General features: G+C 40.6%; 1 protein-coding gene across 1 annotated transcript in view; it reads left to right on the top strand.

Annotated features, from left to right (window-relative positions):
• The first annotated feature begins 1,698 nt into the window (after positions 1 to 1,698).
• The window catches only part of LOC146854120 (cathepsin S-like), a 45,457-nt gene continuing 22,924 nt past the window's right edge, over positions 1,699 to 24,231 (top strand). Inside the window, exons 1-5 of the mRNA XM_085651896.1 lie at positions 1,699 to 1,776; positions 5,546 to 5,649; positions 7,310 to 7,452; positions 17,381 to 17,566; positions 18,937 to 19,119. Of these exons, the coding sequence (XP_085508022.1) occupies positions 5,547 to 5,649; positions 7,310 to 7,452; positions 17,381 to 17,566; positions 18,937 to 19,119 (615 nt within the window). The 5' untranslated portion in view covers positions 1,699 to 1,776; position 5,546. The remainder of the gene's footprint in view (positions 1,777 to 5,545; positions 5,650 to 7,309; positions 7,453 to 17,380; positions 17,567 to 18,936; positions 19,120 to 24,231) is intronic.

Below are 24,231 nucleotides of genomic sequence, written 5' to 3'. Positions count from 1 at the left end.
TCTAAACAAATGACCATTGCTTTTTTCCATTGTCAAGGTTAACCTCAACAAACTCGGTAACCTCTAACTGAGCTCCATGGGGACGAAAGCCTGATTGAGTAACATGCAGGATCCATTTGCCCTCCGTTATCTGGGTAAACTGGATTTTTACCAATTTTTCCAGCATTCTCCCTAAGGCTGGAAGAAGGAAAATAAGCTCAGACAAAGTTGTTCTGCGTTGGACATTTTTAATAGTAAGAGCACTAGAGATTTTTCCCATGAGAAGGGACTGCTCCTAGTTTCAGTGATTGATTAAATAGTGGGTTGATCCAGGGACAGCTCTTCCGGTATGGCGTAGGAGTGTCGCCCTTCCTGCTGCCGGCACAGCAGGCACCCACATTAATAAAATGGTAAAAGATACCATTTTATTATGTGTGGCAGGCTTGCGCTGTTACAGTGCGAGGGCAGGGAGCGGGGCTGATTAGTGCAATTGCACTATTGCTTCAGTCCCCTGGCACGGCCCATGTCAGATTGGCCGGCTGTTTTCAGACGGCCAAACTGACCTGCGCACTTCAGAGCCTGCCATCCTAGGGCTGAGAAACAGCCGAGGAATTGCAGCTGCAGGCCCCCAGCCTCAAAATGAGCACTGGGTTAGCCTGCTCCAAGCAATACTGGAGCTGCGCTACAGCTCCAGGATTGGTTGGTTTCGGGTTGTACAAGGGAAGAATTCCCTTTCTGCCGAGGAGAGAAGAGAGAGATGGCAACAGTATCCTCAATCACATGCAACATGTATAGGATAAGTTGTTTGGGCATCGCACCCCACCATGTTTAAATGTTGCCGGCCGCTACTGGGTTGATCTGTATATTAACTATTGATACAGCCTGTTTTAAAATGCTAAGCGGACATGGGTCCAAGTGTGACCTGGCCTGGCCTTAAGAATAGTTGATTCAATGTCTGCTAAAGTGAACTTTTCAAAAGTTTGCAATTTGATTATATCACTCAAAAGCCTGCCCTTCCCAGACCAGAGGACGCCACTCCTGTAGGCTTATGACGGTGGTTTTTGTCATCTTAGTTTCATTTTATTGCCAAAAATGATGTTCAAATGCTGGAAAATCTGTTCTTTCTATAATCTCTCTATTAGCAACACCATTTCAAAGCAAAAAATAATTCACAAACTGCAAATGTAGCATGTCACTGCCCCAATCAGCAATACAATGTTTTGAATCCCCAACACAGTACAATAACGATACCAGAAAAAAAGCTACAAAAGCAAAAAAACAACAACAAACACCAACACCACAAAGGAACAAAAATATATCTCAAGGAAGCAAAACCCTTTGGCTTTGCCAATTCTTATTATGATTTACCCAGACCCAACACTGAAACCACGACCCCCTGTGATTTATTTCTAGTATTTTACTTGGTCTAAGACTTAATGTGATGGGTGTACATGCTGTGATTCCTCCGTAGTGATGTGCTTGTCCACAACAGTTCTGAAAGCTGTGGTCACTGGGTGGTTGACAGTTGATGCAGATTATGAATGGGGACGTAGTAGGCCTGAGGATATTGACGGACGTTTGAGGAGACCGTTGTGATAAGGCCTCATCTCTCTCGGGGATCATCTTACCCAAGCCCGCCCACCAGCAGAGGAAATGAGACAGGAAAATCAGGGCTCCTATCAGATTCTAAGGGCTCCATAAAATGGCCGGCGCGCGAGACTTGGGCATCCTTCTCCAAGAGGTACCACTGAGAGCGCGTCCTGAGATCGACGAAAACCTGCCAGGCCTACCAGTCAGGTAACCTATAGAAGGCTCAGCTGAAGACTCATAGCATGCAAACTGTAAATATATTATTTGACTTAAATGTTTTATAACAGTGATGGTAGTAGATAATTGTGTGGGACAAACGTCACAGAATGCTATTATTTGAACGCGCCTCTCTTTACCAGATTTGAGGGTTTCATTTTGAATGAACAAATGATTAAGCAAACAAGATAGAGTAAATCAGAAAATGAGAGGAAATTACAGTACAAGAAATATTAAAAGTTGATCATAGGACATGTCAGTGAGCCTGGGAGTGACAGATATAATTTAAGGCAACTTTTGAGTGTATTATACAAAATAAAGCACGCCTACATGATCAGAAATGCCTGCTTTCTAAGGCTGTAGGGAAGCAAGCAAGTGAAGCTAATCAGCTGTATAGCAAGTCAACACAGGAGAATGGTAAATAAAGCTATTGTGTGTTTCCATTGGTAATTGGTTACAGGACATCGAGTATTTTTGTGTTAGACTGCAGGTGCAACATGATAGTGTATGCTCTTTGATATATTTGTGTAATTGACATAGTGAGTTTTTAATTGCTAATAAATGGATTATATGTTTAAGAAGGGCATGTTGTTTGGATGCTGTTTACAGCTTTATTTGTTCAAAATTGAGATGCGTGTAGGAATTATTAATGATGAAACAAAAATACTACAATGTGCAATATTTAGTTGTGTGTGCCTCTAAAGTTCATCTTTCAAAGTGCAAAACTTCCAGTATCCCTCCTTTGGGGGCGCTCCCTGACATTCCTAATTCAGTTTGTTCAGCAGATCAGCCCTACTTCCAGCCTCCATGTATTTGCAGCACCAAAATGGTGCTTCATTAAGGAACTTTCTTCCTAGGACCCCTAAAAATAACACACACAAGATCGACTAACTATTAACAAACACGTCCTGAAACAAAATGGCAGACCTGTTGACCTTGCCAATGCTTACGTTATACAAGGGACAGGGGCAATATTACACTAGGTATTAATAATAATTACCACATGTATTTGTTTCACTGGATTGTTTATGGGAAATATTCTCAGGATAACAGAAGCAAACATGCTTCAGACTTGAGCAAGAATGGCTCTTAAAGGAGGCACATAGTGGATTATGTCCCAACAGATTTAAACCCCAAATCCCACCAGACATCATTATAAGAGGGACATTCCATTATCCTCTGTTTTAGTGATTGCGAATGAGTCGGAATTCGCTATAATGAACAGCTTTCAAGATGTGTGCTCTCCCTGCATCTTTCTCAAACTTTTTAGTCCCTTAGTTATGCTTGTGGTTGTGCAATGTATTTAGTATCCTTAAACAGGATTAGAATAAAAAAATAAAATTTCACTCTCTGGTGAGATATTGTGATCTTATTCTCCTATATTTACTATTGTCAAACAAATGCTTGCATCATGCGCTTGGTTTATTGTCATAAGTATTCTGATGTGTGTGACAAATCCCTCCTGGTTTCTTGAAGATATACACATATATGTTAAAACTCTGTAATCCACTGTTCACAAGCCACAGAGAAGCTTTGCACTTCCGTTTTGCAACCATTCACAGCTCCTCCCTGGTTCTCTGACTGATGGAACACCTAATAGCCCTATTTGTAACTATGGGTCTGATTCACAAAGGTAGCTTGCACTGTTGATTAAGGTTACACTTTTCAGTAAGTTTACTACTTTTTGATATTTACAAACTACACTTTTGTAGCAACTCACACTTTTGTACTAACTTACATTTTTGTTGTAAGTCCAGCACTACACATGGCCTACCACTGGTACTGCAACACCGTCCAATGGAAAATAATGGCGGTTGGGACTCAAAATAAAACCCCATATGAAATACTGTTAAATTTAATTGAATGATATAAAATAGTTATAAATATAAATTAATGTGACAAATATATACAAATATTACAAATTTATTATTTAATTATACATTTTTAATCACCTATTTCAAACTTAGAAATATTGTAACAATAAACGTTATTAATTTGCAATACCATTGAGTTTTATCTTATTTTTTAAATTCAAAATAGGTTATTTAATAACATTTATTGTTATATTATTTGTTTTTTAAAAATTCAAAACAGTCGTTGGTTTTTTTATTCTGCTCCTTGCCATTTTGCTGGTTAGGGCACTGTAAGTACATGAACACAAATTACAAAACAGAAGACTTAAATATTCGAATGTGACCAGACAAATAAGGTATGATGTATTTTAAATTGAGTGGTCGAATAGTCAGAGAACAGAAGCCATAGGTAGGAATAACAGCTGAGGACAGGCAAGAACAAGGCTAAGAAAGATTTTAAGCTGGGCTGAGGTGCACAGGGGATGGGGCAGAAAGAGACGGGGGCTCAAGAGCAGGCCTTGAGTTGAGAGTGTGGGTCCAGCTGGGGATGATGTTGCAATTACTTGAGGAATGGGCTGGAGCTCGGGGGGGGGCTGTGACTGAAGCCCCGGCAGAGCATGGGTCTGGAGTTGGGAATGAAATGAGGAAACAGCCATACAAACAGAGCAGTTGTAGGGTCTGTGCCTCACAGCTTTAAAACACTTTGGATTGTATTTCAGGCCCTGAAGGTGCCAGGCTCTATTTTTATTTGACAAATATCATGTTATTGCCATGACGCATTCGGGCATTTGCAGCGCTCTACAAATATCCTTCAAATCATTTAATTTCATACCATATCACATCATATTATATCATTTGTTATTGTCTGTAAATAAAGTCTATCCCTTTCCAAGGCAATGACTTGGCATTGAATGCCTCATTTATGAGTTTTTGGTCATGTAAATCATTCTTACTTGCATGAATAGGTTGATTTACAAGGGAGAAAACTCGCTTTGACACTTGTAAATGGAAATAGTCAAACTGAATAGATCTGCTCCTGGCAGTGGCCGGTGGGCATGCCTGAATGGGAATGCACTGAATTTTGTCACCACCCACAGTCTTCTAAGAATTTTATCATTAAAAAAACATTTTGTGACCCTTTCTCTCCCTGAAAAGAAGAAAAACCTAGGAAGTGCATTATAATTTGCTATTTTTTATTTTGTTTCCAAAATACCCATGGATATATTATTTCTTGTAAAAATTTAAGTTACAATTGTTTTCAGGATTATGAGTAGGTAGCTGTTGTGAGCACAATGTGTAAGTATAACCTGGAAAACATTTATAAATTCCAAAAGGTCGTAGGTGAGGTAGTAAAACTGAAGCAGTGTTTCTCTATGTCTCTTATTATTCCCTATGTTGGACTGTATCTAGACCCAAACACTTATGGCAATACAGATTAAACGGTGACTGCCTTTCCAACTAAAATTGGAAACTAAAGCACACCAAGGCAGCCATTGTTAGTCAATCGAAATGTAACAATATTTAATGCACAGTGACATTGAAACTTAGATAAGTCTGGTTAAAGTGGGCACATAAACAAGTATCTTTCATGCCTTGTCTTGTTTCTGTATGTCTTTCATTCATGACCATCACTGACAGTCAGAGAAGAAACCCAGGCAACTCACAGGTCACTTCCATGTTCTCATTGGTAGGCCCCATTAAAGAGTACAACTTCCTGTTGAGTGCGTAGACTGTAAGAATTTCTTGGGTGTATTAGCAATTAGAGATGTTTATCGAGAGTTCCTACAGGGGAGTACATTGATCCCTGTGAAGGGGGCTTTAGCACTAGTCAGAGGGTACAATAGGATGTAAACTTGGAACAAATTACATCAATTGAAACTTTACCCTGCCTATTTCTCTTCTTATAGGATGCAGGCGATGCAAGCAGTTATCCTCCTGCCAGCTCTCCTGGCCTTTTCCATTGCTTCCAAACATCTTGACCAGGAATGGGAGACATGGAAGTCCAAGTACGGTAAGAAAGGCTCTCTGTAGTTTCCAAAGTACATCCGTTTGTTGAAACCTTGAAGACAACCATGTTGAGAATGATACCGTTAATTGGAAGATTGCACTGAAATGAGAATGAGAAACAGTTCACCAGAAATCTTACACACCCTTCTCTTTTAACCGTGCCAAAAATGAATCAGTTTTCCTGAAATATAAAGTAAAAGTATGTCAAGCTATGGTCATTTGTGAAGAAATGTTTATACATGCAATTTACATTTTTAGAAGGATCAAAACTCCTGGTGGGATTAGCACGCCTACTGCGGATGTCTGTTTCTAAGCCAATGTCATGAGTAAATAAACCAGCAGATAGATTTAAGCAGCAAATATAATATTTCATCCATTCCTCCATAACCAAGGACACCGGTTGTCTACAGTTGAAGTAGCGGAGAGTCGGTGTGTGTGTGTGTCCCTCCATTCTCCCTCCTATGTCTTCTTCAATAACACTTGATGTCTCCCTGTCAAGTATTTGTGTGTGTGAAGAGATGTTCTTTCATTCCTGCCTCCTCAGTGCTCCTAAATGAAAGGTTGTCTCTACTAAGTGAAGGGTGGTTATGTGCCTGTGCGTATATGTGCATGCTTGCACACATGTGTGTACTGTACTCATCAAGTTCCTAATTTCACTACACCCATTTATGCCACCTTAGGAGACTGTCAGGCAAGCCTGCCACCATTCAAAAATGTACTAATCCACTGCGGCCATTTCAACTGTTGGCCCTAAATACAGTGTTGATCCCCAAAGATGGTGTTCGTTTGCTGGGCCATTGAACACTAACAACCACATTAGTAAGAGACAACTACTACATTTTCCCCGTTATGCGGATGGCACACAACTTGGCTCTGCTTGAATGCCAGGGGAAGTTCAATCTAAAAATATTTTTAAAATTAGGATATACAAATGTGCCGAATGAATACTCCTACTGAGTAATGTGGAAACATGACCAGTTTGAGGCCCTCAGGATGGGTGTTCTCCTTTGTCCAAGAAACATGGTTCTGAGTGATATTAACCCTCATATTTCTAGCCAACCAATCTTACAGTATATCATTGCTACTGATCACATTTGAGATAAACTTCATCTGTTAGAAAAATGGCAGGATAAATCTTCATTCAGTGCCTCTCTAGGGTTTTGAGCTCAGTGGATGGACCAGCTGATATTCCTTGCTCACATTACTCTCCATGGTATTCTGTCCAAAAACATGCATCTATATATAGATCCATCCTCTGACGACTTGAAAAAACAAACCCCTTGCTTCAGATGTAGGACTCAGTTGCATAAGAAATGCCTGGCTAGAAGCAACCTAAAATTCTATATCATTGGCATGGGCTCTTATAGCCTAACAAAAAACCAGTTTGGACGAGAGTCTGTTCTAGTGGTCAGGGTAATGGTGGTGTGGATAGCTATACTATTCAGAGCCACACAGCACTGGTCTAGAAACGACACATGGAGTTCAGGGAGGATGGAACTTGGGAAGGACTTCTTATCCCTAAATTGTATTCATTCTTAAAAAGTAGCAATTTTGGTGGCTCAAAAATTATTTCGCTAAAGGGATCACACAGAAAACATTTGGCAGAGATTAGTACAATGTATGCACAGAGGGCTCTTCCTATTTGCATTTCTTCTTCTTTTCAGGAAGGAAATACTTAAATGCTGATATGGAGAAGTTCCGAAGGAACGCATGGGAGGCCACATGGCAGAAAGTGAGGAATCACAACCTTCAGGCTGACCGTGGCAACAAGAGCTACCGATTGGAAATGAACCATTTTGCAGATTTGGTATGTGCTTATTGTTACAATGAGAATGAAGACTCTAGTACAGGTGAGATCATCTTTATTCCACCTCCACAGTACACATCCAGCAGCTGCTCTTCCAGAGAAGGTTCTCTCATCAACATTCTAAGGTAGCCTCTCGGCCAAGAGTAGGGATATACCAACAGCGGAGAGAAGGAGGGGGGGAGAGAGAAGGGAAGAAGGCAGGGAGGTTCCAAAGGAAGAAAAGTGTATTAGAACGAGGAAGGAAATAAACACACAGTAAAAGGAACATAATTATAACACATCTTCCCCCTAAAAGAAGAGGGGAAAAAATAAGTAATCTTACAGTCAACTTAACGAAAGTTTGAATTATGAAAGTCTGAATGGAAGCCCAAACTAATATGCCTCCTAGATATATTTCCTGATAAAGGTTACAGAGTTAAATGAGCAGGTGGGACCTTTCAGTGTTTCTAAACAGGATCAGGGGATCTTGACAGCCTATCCATGCTCCAGCTTTGACCATTCTCAAGAGTGACAGTATTCTGCTTTACCTCCACAATCTTCATTGGTTTAAAGAATTTTGATTCACTCTCCCCACTACGTGTGGGTCTTCTAACTGACACCCAGTCTCCAATTGCCCATTTCTGTTCTTTTGTACCATGTTTGATGTCATAGTAACGTTTATATTTATTCTGGTTAGCAACAACTATTCTACTTCTCTCTTCCTCATCCTGCTCCACAATTTCCCCCCCCCCACCAATCCAATTGGGGAAGAATTTAGTGCCAGGTTTCCTCCCTCTTAGGGACGAAAATTGGGGAGGTGCCAGTTAATTGATTAGGAGTAGTATGGCATGCCCATAACATTTCTTACAAAACTTTCTCAACTGGTAATTGGTTAGAGCATGCAAGTTGGATGTGTTCTTTGACCATTCTGTTGACCCTTTCAACCATGCAGTTGGCCCTGGGACAATAAAGACCTGTCTTAGACTGTGTGATGCCTAACTTTGACAAGAATGACGACATGGCTGATGAAGTGAATTGCACCCCATTATCTGTCACAATGGTCGAAGGGATGCCTTCAGATGCGAATGTGTCTCTCAAGAAATGTATAAGTGTCTCTGTTGTAGTTTGGTTAACCATCCTGACGACCACCCAGTGAGAATGGTAATCTGTCAAAACAAATGCAAAGCGTTTAGTAACTCCTTTTTTGTTGATAGGATATATGATATCAAGGGCTAGTTTTACCCATGGTTTGCAAGGTATAGATACCGGAGACAATGGTGCTTTATATGTAACCTTGGATTTGTCACTATTTGCGCACATGTTGCAATCTTTTACTTTTTTTTCTACCAAAGAATCCATTCCAGGAAACCAATATCGCTCCCTGAGTCTGGACTTAGTCAAACTTCGCCCCATATGTCCTTCATGAACTAGGTCGATAATTTTATCCCTTAACCCTGATGGTGGTATAATCCTGTCATTCCTCAAAACCCGGTCTTGGTGTAGATTAATTTCATGTCTCACCTCCCAAAATTTTCTAATTTCATGGTTGACCTCATCTTGTATGTCCGGCCACCCGTGCAACGTGTAGTTCTTTAATTGGGTCAATACCACATCTTGGTTTTGGAAAGCACACCATTCAGTGGAGCTTATGGTGGACAAGTGTATTTCCAGGATTGGGTACTCTGTGATTTCAAACTGTTTTTCCACACTTAAGGGTGCTCTTGAAAGGAAGTCTGCGGCTGAGTTGTGTTCTCCTGCAACATACTCGAACTTGAAACAGAGTCCCTCTAGGCCCAACACCCACCTTGCTACTCTTGGGGTGCTGTTAAAAGTCCCTTTAGGGTTGAACATGAATATGAGGGGTTTGTGGTCAGTTCGCACTGTAAATTTTATTCCCCATAAATAGAATTTGAAGTGTTTAATGGCCCAGAAACAGGATAGAGCCTCCTTTTCAAGTACGAAATAGTTTTTCTCAGAGTTGCTAAGGGTGCGTGACGCAAATGCTACTATGCGCTCTATGCGTCAATTACTTGTGACAGAGTGGCACCCAGACCCTTATTACTTGCATCGGTAGTGAGTATTGTCCTTCTTTTAGGATCAAAATTGCAAAGATATGGAGTGGAGAGAATGGCAGATTTTAGCTCTTCAAATATTTTCTCTTGTTCTTGCCAATAGAATTGTGTGTGACTCTTAGTAAGGTCTCTGAGTTTGCTAGTAAGGTCTGCAAAATGTTTAACGTACTTGGCCATGTACTCAGCTAAGCCCAAGAAAGATAGAAGCTCTTGTTTATTGGTGGGAGCAGGGGCATTCTTCACTGCTTCCATCAGGCACATTTTAGGTTTGAAACCTTCCTTTGTGAAGGTGTGTCCAAGGTAATCGACTGTAGTCACACCTATTTTGCATTTCTCTTCCTTGAGTGTAAGACCCGCCTCCTTAAATTTAGAAAGGACTTGGAAGAGATGTTTGTTATGCTCCTCTGTGGTTGCACCATAAATTAAGGACATCATCCTGGAAGCATAATGTCTTAGGTATGCCTTCTAGAATGTGCTGCATTATTTTCTGAAATACAGCGGCCGCTGAGGCCAAACCAAATGGCATCCTGCAAAACATGAATGTGCCCAAGGGTGTGGTGAATGCCGTACATTCCCTAGATTCTGGGAACAATTCTACCTAGTGGTATGCCATTGAAAGATCTAATACAATAAAGCACGTTGCCTCGCCCATCGTGCTGAGGATTTCATGTATGCGGGGTAACGGGTACCTGTCATTAAGATCTCTCAGATCAATGCGTAGCCGGATGTCTTCTCCCTGTGCCTTCCTAGCAATCACTATGGGGGCAACCCATTCAGAGCAGTCTATTGGTTGTATGATACCTAAGTTCTGTAACTTGGTTAATTCTTTTTTGAGTGGTTCCCACATGGGTCTGGTTTTATGTACTTTAGGCCTAGCATTCTGTTTCAGCTTAATGCGGTGCTGGTAATGTTTGAGGAGCCCTAATTCTTTAGAAAACCCTTCAGGGAATTTACTACAAATCTCTTTACCTGACGCTTCCTGGTCTATTACAAGCACCTGTTCTGGGTTGTTAGGATCAAGCTTGATCCCTAAATCCTTCTGGTGTTGCCACCCCAGTAGGTTTGACCCATCTTCGACAATGTAAACCTTCCCTGTGGTGGAACGATCTTTCAAAGAGATACAAGCATTCATCATCCCTCTCATGGGGATGGAATCCCTGGTGTAGCTACTAGGGGAAATATCTGCCACTAGTAACTCATTTTCCTCACAAATCTCCATGTTCTTGAAGTCAGAAATATTAAGCAAAGTAAATGATGAACATGAGCCAGCGTACATTTTAATCTTATTCCCATCCAAACCGACTTCACATTGTGGGTACTTAATCTGATTTACCCCACTGCAATTGTGGATCTGAAAAACAATTTTCTTCACACTCTCTTGTTTATTCTCATGTGTGTCGTTAACACCAGAGGGTTTCTTTGAATTACTGTGGCACATCCTAGCCAAGTGCCCCTTCTTATTACATTTTCTACAAGTAGATGACCTTGCTTGACAATTAGGGCTATTTGCTAAGTGGCTGCTGCTGCCACAACGATAACATTTGAGTTTAGTATTATCGTCATTACATAGGTGGTCAGTGCTTTTCTCTTTCACTTTGCATACAGTATCCTCTTCTGCCAATTATGCAATTTCTGACACTTGTTCGTTAGTTGTTGGGGATTTCATCTCCTTTATGCATAACGCTGTGTGTTCAATAGATTTTGCTATTTCAATAGCATTTTGGAGATTGGGTTGCTTCTGTAGTAGCTTTTCCTGGATTCTAGGGTTGTTAGTACACCTAACGATCTGATCTCTAATCAGGGAATCTTTAAGATCCCCGAATTCGCATAGTTCACTCAGACCCCTTAGCACAGCAACATAGTTTGAAATACTTTCTTGCTTCTCTTGGACCCTGCTAAAGAATTTGTGTCGTTCAAGAACAATGTTCACAACTTGAGTAGTGCCAAATTGTAAACATCCATTTCATCATCAGCTAAATTTGAACCTTGTGGAATGTCTGGAAGTGTATCAAAAATCTTTCTGCCATAACTACCAAGGTTGTGTAGTAATATATGTTGCTTTCTTATTGGGCCAAATTTTTCCCCTCCAATAGCTATTAAGTAAGATTCAAATGCTTTCTCCCATTCTTTCCATGGGCTATTTGGTTCAGAAAATTCATTTAAAAATGGTGGGGGTTGAGCCATACTAGCTGCCATCTTTTAAATTGTCAGAAGTTAGCAGAATGTAAATGTACAGGAGGTATGGTAGGGAAAATGAATAAGACTAATCAAGTGTCAGAAAGAAAGCACAACTTAAATCTGTTAGTGTGCCTGTCACTGAAAAGAAGAGATGGCAGGCAAAATTATTATGTATAAGGAAGTAGTGTGCCTGTCACTGAAATACAAGATTGGCAGGCTATTTTATTAGAATCCTCTTCTCTGGTCGCACGTAGTTTATAATACAACATCCAAGGTGTGCCTGTCACCGTTGTTAACCTGCCATGTGTTGTTTTTAAAAAAAAATTCTTTTTAGAAACTCTAATGGCATAGGATGCGCAAATGTATAACGCAATTTTTATAATTAATTAAGTCAATCTGCGAAATTTCTTAGAGTTGTACCTGTCACCGTGGCTTGATCGATGCAGGCTAATAATCCTTCCTGCCGCAGATCGCGTTGCAAGGTATGAAAACTCATAATATTTCCCTTGAGCAACTTGAACTGAAGAGAAGTTCATAGGAGGAGTGAGAGGAGGGGTAAACGGACCATGTACACGAATACCAGGCCTGACACGTCTCCCGAGCATAACACGCCACCTGTGTCTTGGTGAAGGCGGAAGAAGGCTGAATGGTCTGCTTCCCCCAGATCAGTCTGTAAACCCTGCAAACGCGATGAAGGCCACTGATGTTGGCAGACCGCTCCTCCAGGTAGGTCCATGTGAGCAGGGATAAGATTTCAAAGCCCCGTGAATCTGACAGAGCAGCTGTGTGAACGCGCACTTCCGTCAGTTGCGTTGAAAAGCCAAGGGAAGGACACAAACGCGGTAATAAAAGCTTGAGTCTGTCACTTTTAAAAGAAACTTCGCTCGCTGATATTCCAAAAGTAATGACAGCTGACAAACTCAAAAGTAAAATTTACACCTTATTACTTATGCTGAATGTCAAAGCGGCAGTTCATTACATTTCCGTCTCCTCCTGAAGCGAACAATATATTAAACACTCCGGATTTCCCAAATTACTCCCAGAAGATAGTCACGTTATTTATATGTGACAACAATCAACTTGAAAGTCTTGAAACCCAGAGATATTAATCTCACCTTTACTTTTCCTCTGTAAAAGTACCTGACCTTGTGGGCCACAAGGTTTTTCTTTGCAAGTTCCCAGCACTGGATTGTTTTTCTTTACACAGAAGGGAAGTAGGTGGATACTGCTCCCTTACGCAGTCTTCTCGTCGCCAGTGTTACAATGTGAATGAAGACTCTAGTACAGGTGAGATCATCTTTATTCCACCTCCACAGTACACGTCCAGCAGCTGCTCTGCCAGAGAAGGTTCTCTCACCAACATTCTAAGGTAGCCTCTTGGCCAACAGTAGGGATATACCAACAGCAGGGATATACCAACAGCGGAGAGAAGGAGGGGGGGAGAGAGAAGGGAAGAAGGCAGGGAGGTTCCAAAGGAAGAAAAGTGTATTAGAAGGAGGAAGGAAATAAACACACAGTAAAAGGAACATAATTATAACACTTACCTTTCCTGTCAGATCTACAATATAAACTCAACACTACTGTCTATCAAATGTTTAAAGGTTCAAGATATATACATTTGGGTAGGTAGGACATGTGCCAGACAGATCAATGTAAGTGATATCATTGAAAATACAGATCTGATTTGCTGTCTTTGGTTTGCTCTCATTCTTGCATCATTAAACAAGCATACCTGGGGTCCATACTTTTTATCTTTTTGTTTTTTACACCCTCCGCTTTGGGAGTTTTGAAAACATATATCATGGCAACCTTTGTAATTTCTGCATTGCATGCTCCTGTATTATTGTTAGAATATTCCCCAGTTTCCCTTTGTAGTATGTATGTGTTGGATTTATATAGTTCAAACCCAACCATAAAGTACCCGAGATCTGTACAAAATGAAAGCAGAGGGAGCAAATAAAACAAGGTTACAGGAGGAGAGGATGTGAAATATGAGTTGTGGGTGGGATATTGAATTTGCATTTCCTGATGAAGCATGAGCTGGCCTGTGCATGGTGAACCGCCCATTAAGGCAAATAATAATGTACTGCGCTAGGGGTAGGCCCATTTTTGTAGTTCTCCCTAACTATCTACACATTAAAAACATTGTGATTTCAATTCCAAAGCTTTCTAGAGCTTCCATCATAGTAATCTCGATTTCACTTGAGTTCATATGAACTTTTGGGTCTCCCCGTCATCAATATTATAAAGCTGCTGTGGAGCACATAGGTGAAGTAGGGATGTACAAAGGTTAAACACATGAGACCTGCACAGCCATACCCTGATTGACCAGTAGTCTTTATCAACCTCCTTCTTTGAGATGTCCTGCATTGTCCCTAGGAACATACAGAGCATCAGAAAATCAGAGATCTCGAAACTACTTTTTTGGCAGCAGAAATGGAAGCGTCCACTAAGACAGAAAAGGGGCAAAGTATATTGCATTAACTGAAGAACAAATAGAGAAAAACTAACGGATGTTACTGGGGCACACTACATGGCAGTTTAGAAGAAAATATAAAAAAATGTAAATACAGCTAGGAAGATGATAGCATGGCTAAGTAACCACAAAGAGACATCTAGATGGATATGAGGAGTATTGCTGAGGGACAACCACACAGATGTGCATACTTAAGTGCCCAAGCCACTCCTCCCCTTCTGGCTGTGATGACAGCCCAGCCCGCCCCGTAAACTTCCCCCACTATGGAAAAATAAAATGATAAATACATTGAGTTATTCTCATTTTATTTTTCCTTTCTCCATTGCTCACAGAGCAGTGGGGAGGAGCTTCTCTGCCTAAGCGGAGGAGCCACCGCTGGGTGACTGTATAACCTCATTTCAGACCCATGTCCCTTAAAAGTTTACAGGAGGCATACTTCTGCAATTTCAAACATTGGAGTTCATAGGTTGTGTGATTTTCAACAGCGACGAAGTCACCATTTATCATACAATTAAGGACTGTAGTGTAATCCAACTATTCTTGGGGGAGAAACCTTCTGAATGAATGAGGGGATTTCTAAAGCGTAACAGTTACTGAAAGAGTGTCCCGGCGCTAACGCAGATGGCCAATAGATTGTATCTCACACCCTACAGCTTAAACAGATGAGTTTCAACATGCTTGTGAAATGAGTTCTTCTCAGGAATGTATCTGAGAGGAAGAGGAAGCTCATTCCAGTACTTGGCAGCAAGAACCGAGCAGGCTGATCCACCCCATTTCTACCGTTCGGTGATGGGGATAGTTAGCAACCTTGCGGACTGTGAACGTAGAGTTCTTTTGAGACAGTATTCAACCATCATATTGGACAGGTAATTGGGTCCCATCTTATAAAAGGTGGCATGTGCCACCATCAGTGCTTTGAACCTGATACTCTTGTTAACTGGTAGCCAGTGCAATTGAACATGGTACTGGTATATAGAGGCATGGTAGGAAAGTTTAAACAAAAGCTGAATTGACATATTGTGCACCATTTGCACTTGATAAATAAGATAGTCCAGGGTACCGAGGTACAGTATGTTCCCGTTGTCAAGTCTGGAAAGGATTAATACCTGGACTACAGTTTTTTGGGCTTCACATGGCAGGAGGTTCGAAAATCTTCCGAACACCCTCAATATCCAACAGGAGATTTTAACCACCGATTGATTGATGACAGTCATGCAGATGGATACCATAGTGACTTCTGACATGGTACGTTTGAGAATAGATCTTGAAATAGTCATGTCCAGATGCAAGTGACTTCTCTACACTTTAGATCTGATGTTGGCCCATAAGGACATCTCTTGAATGGGGTGGTTCTAACCCACCGATCTGGATATCTGTAAGCTAAGGAGGTGGGTGAACACGTGTGTGGCCACAGAGTAATCCATTTATGAAGGTTGGGATTTCCATCTGATCGTTTCATGTTAGTTCATATTTAACTGGGTAATGCTGATAGGAGGTTTGCAAGGTGTAGGGAGGAAAATTGTGATACGGCAAGTGTAAGGATCCTGTTCACAACACCATTTGACATTATGCACTCCACTTTGAAACACTTTCTTCATCTTGAAATCTCCTTTGCGTCCATCAACCTACTAGGAATTTCTGATCTTCCTCAGATTTTCTTCTCACTGTTCCTTCCTTTAAAAAACTACGACTAGCTAGATATTTTGTTTGCATACAATACAGTCAAGACCTGAAATCACCTTCCTAGTTATCAACTATCTACATGGCTTTTTAGGTCTTAGTTTTTCTTTTTTTATGTTCATTTTGGCAGGCTAACTGAAATAATTTGAACTAGAAACAGGCTTTACAGGATCCAACGCTGGGTCAACTTCTTCAGTATTTACATGCTTAAAAAATCATAAATAAATACATTAAATTAAATAAGGAATACTTAATAATGCTTTACTGTTCTTATTTGTCTAACTTTTGAAATGCTATTACGGTTGACTTTGGCATAAAAGAAAGTACTTGGGTTGCTGCAGTCTACCAGGAATGTGACATACTTCATGTACTTGAATGCGAGAAGAAAAACATTTTAAAAAGTTAAAGATTGAAAAGAGACATTGTATACAGGGATACAATGCAGTTCTAATTCCCTCTGTCCCACGTTCCCTTAGTTATTACTACTTACATTAAAAATATTTTGGTTCCACTGATGTGGGGAAGGGGGTATTCATAAATATGGCGATTCAAGCTGCAATAAATGCCCTGAAATGAAATCTCTTAGACAAATGTGTCCACATATTTGCATAGAAGAAAAACTGGTCTTTTAGAACATGAGCTATGTCAGAAAATATTTACCTCGTCTAAAAATCACTTCAACGCATTACAAAGGAGTGCCAAATATGCCCTACTTTGCTTACAAGAACCACTTTCTGTGATGGCATTCGGGTCAAGCGCCATGTGACAATACTTCCTGTGATATCATCATGAACTGATATCATTTGATGTCACATACTCCAACTTGGCTTTTTAGTGAAATTACATCACTTTTGGTGTGACTTGAATACATTTCTGCAATCTCTAGTGACAGGTGTGAAAAATTAGGAATAGCTACTGGTGAAGAGAGGTCATAATTTTAAGGTTTGCATAACATTTGCATTAATCTGCACCACTCACACACTTAAATTGAGTGTGATTGTCATGTTAAGGTTGACCATGGTTAGTATAGGCCTTGATTTAAAACGACTCATGTTAAGTTGAAATGCTTGTCTGTCTGCTGTGTATCTTTCCCTTCTCTCGTCTCAGGAGTCAAGCTACAACAGTACACATAAATTAAAATGTATCATAATGTTCTGGTATGTGTTCCTTTGGGGCTGAATAATGAACCTCTGCACCTGTGAGAAGAGCACGCGAAGCACCATATAATCCAACCACAAGATATCCCTAGAAGGTCATGCAGCAGAGACTTCCATTGTGTGGTAGCTGGGAAGATCGCTGAAACTAGATGATCATAAAATGTTCAATCTTGATTAGTTGTCTTTATGCAAATCGTAGGGCGTTGCTTTTCAGTGTAAAGAGATGATTTAATTGTGCATTGCAGATTCAGAGCAGATCAGATGCCCCTTTCCAATCTCCTGAGAGTAGTCTTTTTGCTCCGGTCCAAAGAGACTGACTCCTTCGACTGCGCAAATCCCACTGCATTATTGCAAAATAAACATTGAATTCTATTTCTTATATCCAGACAGCACATGAACGAAACTCAAGGGGATGTTTGACCGCTCCACGATCTGCAGAAAAACCCATGGAAGTTCAAAAATACAGCACTAATGTCAACCTTCCCAAAGAGGTTGACTGGAGGAAAGAACACTGTGTCACAGAACCCAAAAATCAAGGCTCCTTCTGTGGATCTTGCTGGGCATTTGCCACCGTAAGCATTTACATTCTATGTTTTGAGGCATGCACAGCAGCTTTATTCCCTTGGCACACTGCAGTATTTTCATATGACTCAAGAGGATGTTTGGTGTCTGAGCATTCATTACATTTGGAGGTATGGTATGTCAGGTTGGAAGAAAGAAAAATAAATATTATACACAATGCTTTAACTATATTGTTGCACTCTAGTAGAGTTGTGATGGACTCTATTTTGAAGCTAGCAATTAGTTGTACTTTTTTGACTAGTTCGCCATACATCTGATGTAATGTGCGTTGGTTTAGTTCCACCACCTTCTACAAAATGGTTGTGGTCGATGTGCAGAACTGCAGTCCAAAGTAGCCTCATCCATTAGAACCATGATTCCCCTTCATTTATAAGTATATGCTGAACTTGTTCTCTTTGAAGATCCTAGGTTTGTGACTCATTTTGAAACGGTGGGTTGTGAGCAAAGAAAGTGTTTGGGGACATGATGTGGAGGGCCGTATTGCAGAAGTGTTATCGCCTAGGAGGGTTGTTGACCTGCAGAAGTGTTATCGCCTAGGAGGGTTGTTGACCTGCAGAAGTGTTATCGCCTAGGAGAGTTGTTGACCTTTTTACATTTGATGACACTTTTATCCATCCTCTCCTCTGAGATATTCAGCACCTTGAATAGGAAATCTCTTTGTTCCTGGTAATTCTGCATATCATCAACATGCATTCAAAACACTATTCCTTGAGATGCAGCATATAAAGATTAAATAAGAAGGAAACATGGCACATGGAAGGCTTAGATTGCCAGAATTACGCCTCAGAAGAAGAGGTCCCATATCACCATCTGATGTCAGTTTCGATGGTAGCATTGACATCTTTGCAGGGAGTCATTAGAAGCTATGCTGGCTTCCTGAATTTAGTTGATTAGATGATCATGAGTAACAGTGATGGAGGCAGTTGACTGCTCTAATAGATTTAGAATGGAGAGGCAACTGTTGTTTACTTGAGAATAGAAAGACAGCCATTGAGAGCATCAGGATGGAGAATCAGCGATTGATCACATGATAATGGCGATGCATCCTTAGAAATCAGGAGTATGGATATGCAGGCTTTGATTCCACTGATTTCATTCCTTGCCACAGGCAATGTGGTTTCCATCCCATGCCTGGACTAGAAACTGGATTATATGTTGGATTTTTGTGGATCTGGCATGGATCTGTAGGGTTTAATGTAAAAGAACAATTCTAGGGTGGATTTCTCCAGGAAGACAAACAGTGGCACCACACGTCTTCACCATTGCTCTTGCAAATACTTAATGAATTTGTTATTGTTTTTCAACAATGTGTGATTTTACTTTTGTTTACGAAGCAGACAATACTGTATTTTCTACACAGGTTGGAGCCCTAGAGTCCCGTTATTGTATTAAACATAAACAGCTCTTAGACTTCAGTGAGCAGCAACTTGTCGACTGCGACTCACGAAACAAAGCCTGCTGTGGAGGGTTGCCAAGGCTCGCCTTAGAATATGTCAGTGAACACGGAATTATGAAGAAAGAAGATTACAAATATGTTGAACATGTAAGTCTCTCAATTACAATGGAGCAGGGGTCTTCAACCTTTTCTTTAACAAGAGCTACTTATAAAAATACACCAATTTTTATCTCGAATACTCTCTTTTGAATTCTGGTATAAATTTATTAACTCAACCAAACAAAACCTTCTAATTTAGTAGGCTGGGCAGCACTCGGGAGACCTGCTTTTCGGTAGCTGGTGAGCTACCAGTAGCTCACGAGGTACTCGTTGGAGAAGTCTGCACTAGAGACAAAGGCATCCAGATGTATTTATTGAAATTGTGTTTCAGGGGTAGGTCAGGATATCGAAGACAAATATAAAATGGCCACAATAGCGTGACCGGAATATCATGGGACAAAATATCAAAGGGTATGTAAAATCTGTATAAATTTTGTATACCTAACTCTACCTCATATGCTTTATAAATATCTTCAAGGTATGTAGACATGGAGTTAAGATTAGTAAACCCTTAACTCCCTCTGTGCACTTACCTGTTTAATATTTTGTCCCTACTATAATTGTATTTCAGAAGAGAACTGTGTGCATCAAGCAACACTTAACATAGCATTACATTTATCCCTGATGGACACACTTCACTTCAAGCAGGGCAGTATACATATATAATATATATCTATCTATCTATCTATCTATCTATCTATCTATCTATCTATCTATCTATCTATCTATCTATCTATCTATCTATCTATCTATATATATATATATATAAATATATATATATATTATATATATGTGTGTGTGTGTATATATATATATATATATATATATAGGTGTCTCAAAAGATTTTCTTTTTGCCTTAAATTAAAAGTTTCATGCTTTATGGAGTTTTTGCCCTGGCTGTCTTTTTCAAGTGATGAGGATAAAGACTGTTGTGTGATTTAGGGGTTGCCACCCCGTCAGGGCCACCGTCGCAAGCATGCGAAGGAATCAGCATCGTAAAGGGATTAGATATATGGCCTATGTTTTTAACAACGATTAAGGTATATTTAAGGTCTAATGCCAGAGAAACTACATGTACCAGAATTCCCACTCAGGGACATAAAAGGGGAAGTAATTAACATTGTAATTGTAAACAGACTGGCCACCGTGATCGGGGGTGCAATGGCTGAAACGCACAGGTGGAACAGTGATTAAATGGATCGGAAACCTGAAACACACGAAAGTGCAGCGTCGTATTTTCATTGCTCTGCATATGTACATATACACACATATATACACATATATATATTTTTTTTATTTATATATATATATATATACTTATATACATATATATACACACTGCAAATTGTCCAAGTTGTTCCTTCCACCTAAATATAAATTGAGAATCTCAAATGGGTTGGTTTGGGTATCTAGCCTTTGTTCTGGATAGCTCTCTGTTGAGATGCCATCCCCCACTAATGTCCTTCTGGGGGTGACATCCACTGGGCTCACAGCTTAGGTGGAGGATGAGTCTGTTGCAGAGGTACAGGTGACCCTGCGGCTAGCAGGAATGGAGTATGGCCAAGTGGGGTGATTGTGTTCTGCTACATCCTTGCTCAAGGAAGGAAACTGATTGCCTTTTCTGGACTGAGGCCATTTATGATGATGTCACAAACCGAATAGCAAGACAAGTGAGTCAAGGCTTCATGTACTGTATCCAAGCAGGGAGTGCACCTAAACACAGCTACTGAGAGACAGAGATGTACAAAGGCTCTCTGAAGCAAACCCGGCTCACAATTTAGTATCTTGACTCAAAGGATTTGTATGAATGACATAGGGCCTGTTTTAGAGTGTGGCTGTCGGATGCTCCATCTCAAATGTGTCAGATATCCCTTCTGCCTTGTTACAGGTTCCATAACATGTAATGCATTTGAAATAAGGCAGACAGGATATCTGCCACGTTTGTAATGGCGTAATTCGTCCTCCACACTCAAATTCAGACCCATAGTCTTGTCAAAGGGCTCCTAATAGGGCTTGTCCCTAAGACTGAGCTGGGTAGAGAGAGCCCCATAGGATGATCTTCTTCTATAGGTGTGCATTGAAAGTCCTCCCTGTAGAAACCAGTCATAATTCTGTCTGATGAAGGTAAGTTGAATTTGGAATGACTTACATTGGTGCATCAACTTTCACACTCAGACCTAAGTGCCCGAATTACTTGTTCTCTTGCATCAGTTCTTATTTTCCATTGGAGGATTCATTTACTTAGACCAGCCAATCACAATTGCCTCTGGAGGTCTTCTAAGTGAGGACCCATTGTATGGCACTGTGCATACTTTGGCATTATCTTAGGTCAACTCTTGGCACTAAGGCTGCTCACCAGGAAGTGCTTAGATGTGAAAGCATAGCTTGCGTGGCACTCCGCAGTGTGTGAATCTACAGTGTCAAGGAAAAGGGAGGCACAAGTACACCTGCGTGCAAAAATGGCAAAAAAAACTGATAAGGCCGGATTCTTGCCTACCTGGTTATCTACAAGAATCCTCACAGGTCGCCAGGATCTTTTTATCTGCCAAATAGCGTAGAGGGGATGAACACAATTATCAAAATATATCTACCAAAATTAGACTTCATTTGGAAAAAAACACTGACTCCGAATCTAAAATTTATAGGATTTTATTACAATCAAAAATAGCTGAACATACAGACACCTCAATACAAGGTGCAAAAGGTAAATAGGCACTAATACAAACGCAAGCCTACGCAAGATTCTCAAGCGGCTCAATACAAAGAGAATTACTGATTCCAAAATCATCAGAAAGGCAATAGTCAGTCCTACATCTAAATTAGGAATTATTAGTCAAAAGGAGAACACATTAATCTGTCCCTACTCTAACTCTAAGGTGACATCCCTACTTAGCATTCCCATCCCAGGCAAGAGAATCAAGAAAAAGGTGTCAGAAGTGAAGACTTCCTAAGAAGTACATTCACTTAGTCAGAGCTCGATCTAAGATGCTCCTTCTAGCCTCTCGCCTAATCCTCATCCGCTCAACCCACGGGGCACTGTCCCTAATACAAAACCCCAAAATCGTAGAACACGCCCTTCAGCACACCTCTTCGGCCAGGTCTTCCTTCGGTAGTTTTCCATCAGGAGCTGTCTGTCGTCCAACGTCCGTTAGCTTGACCTTGCGTCCAAGGCACCTTCCATACTAAAAGTATCTTTTGCACATTCCAATGCACTCCCCTGTTGGCTTCTCACAACATCTTAACTCCTAAAACAAAGACCTATTCTCACTAACGAGCTAAATGTCCTTGCACCTGCAACAGAAACATGGGATTAGAAACCAATTCGTCTCTGTAACATTTCACACTTTGCTGCAACCCAAAGCCTTTACCAAGGGAATCATTTTCGGCCTATAACATTAGCTAACATAAGAAAATGAACAGGCCCTCGCTTCTAACGTATATGCAATTAGGCCTTTACAAAGTAAGCACACTATTAAATCACACTCTAATCATTAGTTCATTACTCTTATATGCACAAATAAGCAAACTACACGTATAACTTCAACAGGGCACGCGTTTAACCTAACACATTGCATTATGCAAACCTAATGATTATTGTTTTACTGAATACATTCACAATAACCTGTAACGTTGATCTTCACAAAACATAACATGTGTGTTTGTAAAGCGCACGTTCACCACTATGGGTATCTTGGCGCTGAATAACAGATGCTTGTTGTTACCCAACTCAATGGTACTCATTTTATCAACCTCAGATGGATGAAAGGCTGAGTGGACCCGCCAGGATTTGAACCTGTGACCATGAGGTCGAACACAGGCCCCTGTAGTAGACGCATTAGTCCACTGAGCCACCAGACCCGGTTATTACATTTCTAACCACTTCTATGTTAAACTATTACAGCAAATACATTTCTGCGACACTTCTATACATACATCGATTAATATATGGGTGCTCACTAACGGTGAATATGATGCACCCCTGCAAATCTCAGAAACTCATGACGCTCTATCAGTTCCCCCCTTTGATGACAATTGTCATCACACCATCATAATCTCATTCCCTTGGAGAAAGAACCGACCTAAACAGTGCTCGTTGCCATTCTACTCTGTCGGAACCTCTCCATTCGCTTAAAATTCTGATATTGACTGTCCTGCAGTCTCGCCATTCGCCTCTCACTCGCTCTAAGAGCTCTTTCAACTCTATTTCCTTTGTACCACTTACAAGCTCTGATGAGACCCCACAAGCAAATCACACAAACCACAACAATAATAAGGGGCTTCAACACAAAACCAAGGAACCCTTTCCCCAAACTCGAAAACCAACTTCCCACACGACCAAATCCTTTACCAATCTTTTCCCACACACCCACTTCAGTCTGATCCGCAATTTCTTGATTAATCGTGGTAATGTTGTCTATATATTTCTCCAGATCCTTGCTATTGTCTGGAATATACGTACAACATTCCTGAACTTTCAACAATTTACAGACTCCGCCCTCTTTTGCCAATAATATGTCTAAAGCAAGCCGATTTTGCAAAACCATCGTCCTTATCGACAACATCTCTCCATCCACCAACAGCAAAGACCTCGCAGTGTTCATTGACAATTCATCAACCACAGTCGCCAACTTTCTTATCTTCACTTCATTCAAAACCACTCTCAAACTCGATATCATTGCTCCAAAGATATCACCAATCACTGCTCCTGCACTTGCAGCTCTCCGTACTTTAGAATGATGTCCGGTCTCCAGAAGATTCAAATCTTCCGCATGATAAATCTTCGGGAAAATGATAGCCAAATAACATGTACCATACCAATTCGCAGGCAACCTCACATAGGCGTTCCTTCCACACACAAAATACACAGTTGGAATCACTTGTACCGGACCTTGCAAAAAGTTCTTAACAGAGTCCTCCATAGTAAAGGTATGATCGCACATACTCTGTCCTACCAAAACCTTTTCATAATAGGTCTGAGGACGTCTCACACACAACTTCCCCTTCTGCATCTGATCTAACGCTATAGGTCCATAACTCCCCTTAGATCTGTGCTATCTCTCCTCATCAGTCCAATCCACTGGACTCTGTCCTGAATTTCGTGTCTGGGTTAGTTTTCTATATCTATCCTCAATTTGACCAATAAACTTCTTTTCAGTTTTC

This window comes from Triturus cristatus, chromosome 4_1 (assembly GCF_964204655.1).
Source record: "Triturus cristatus chromosome 4_1, aTriCri1.1, whole genome shotgun sequence".
NCBI classification, from domain to species: domain Eukaryota; kingdom Metazoa; phylum Chordata; class Amphibia; order Caudata; family Salamandridae; genus Triturus; species Triturus cristatus.
This window is presented reverse-complemented; position numbering and strand designations above follow the sequence as displayed.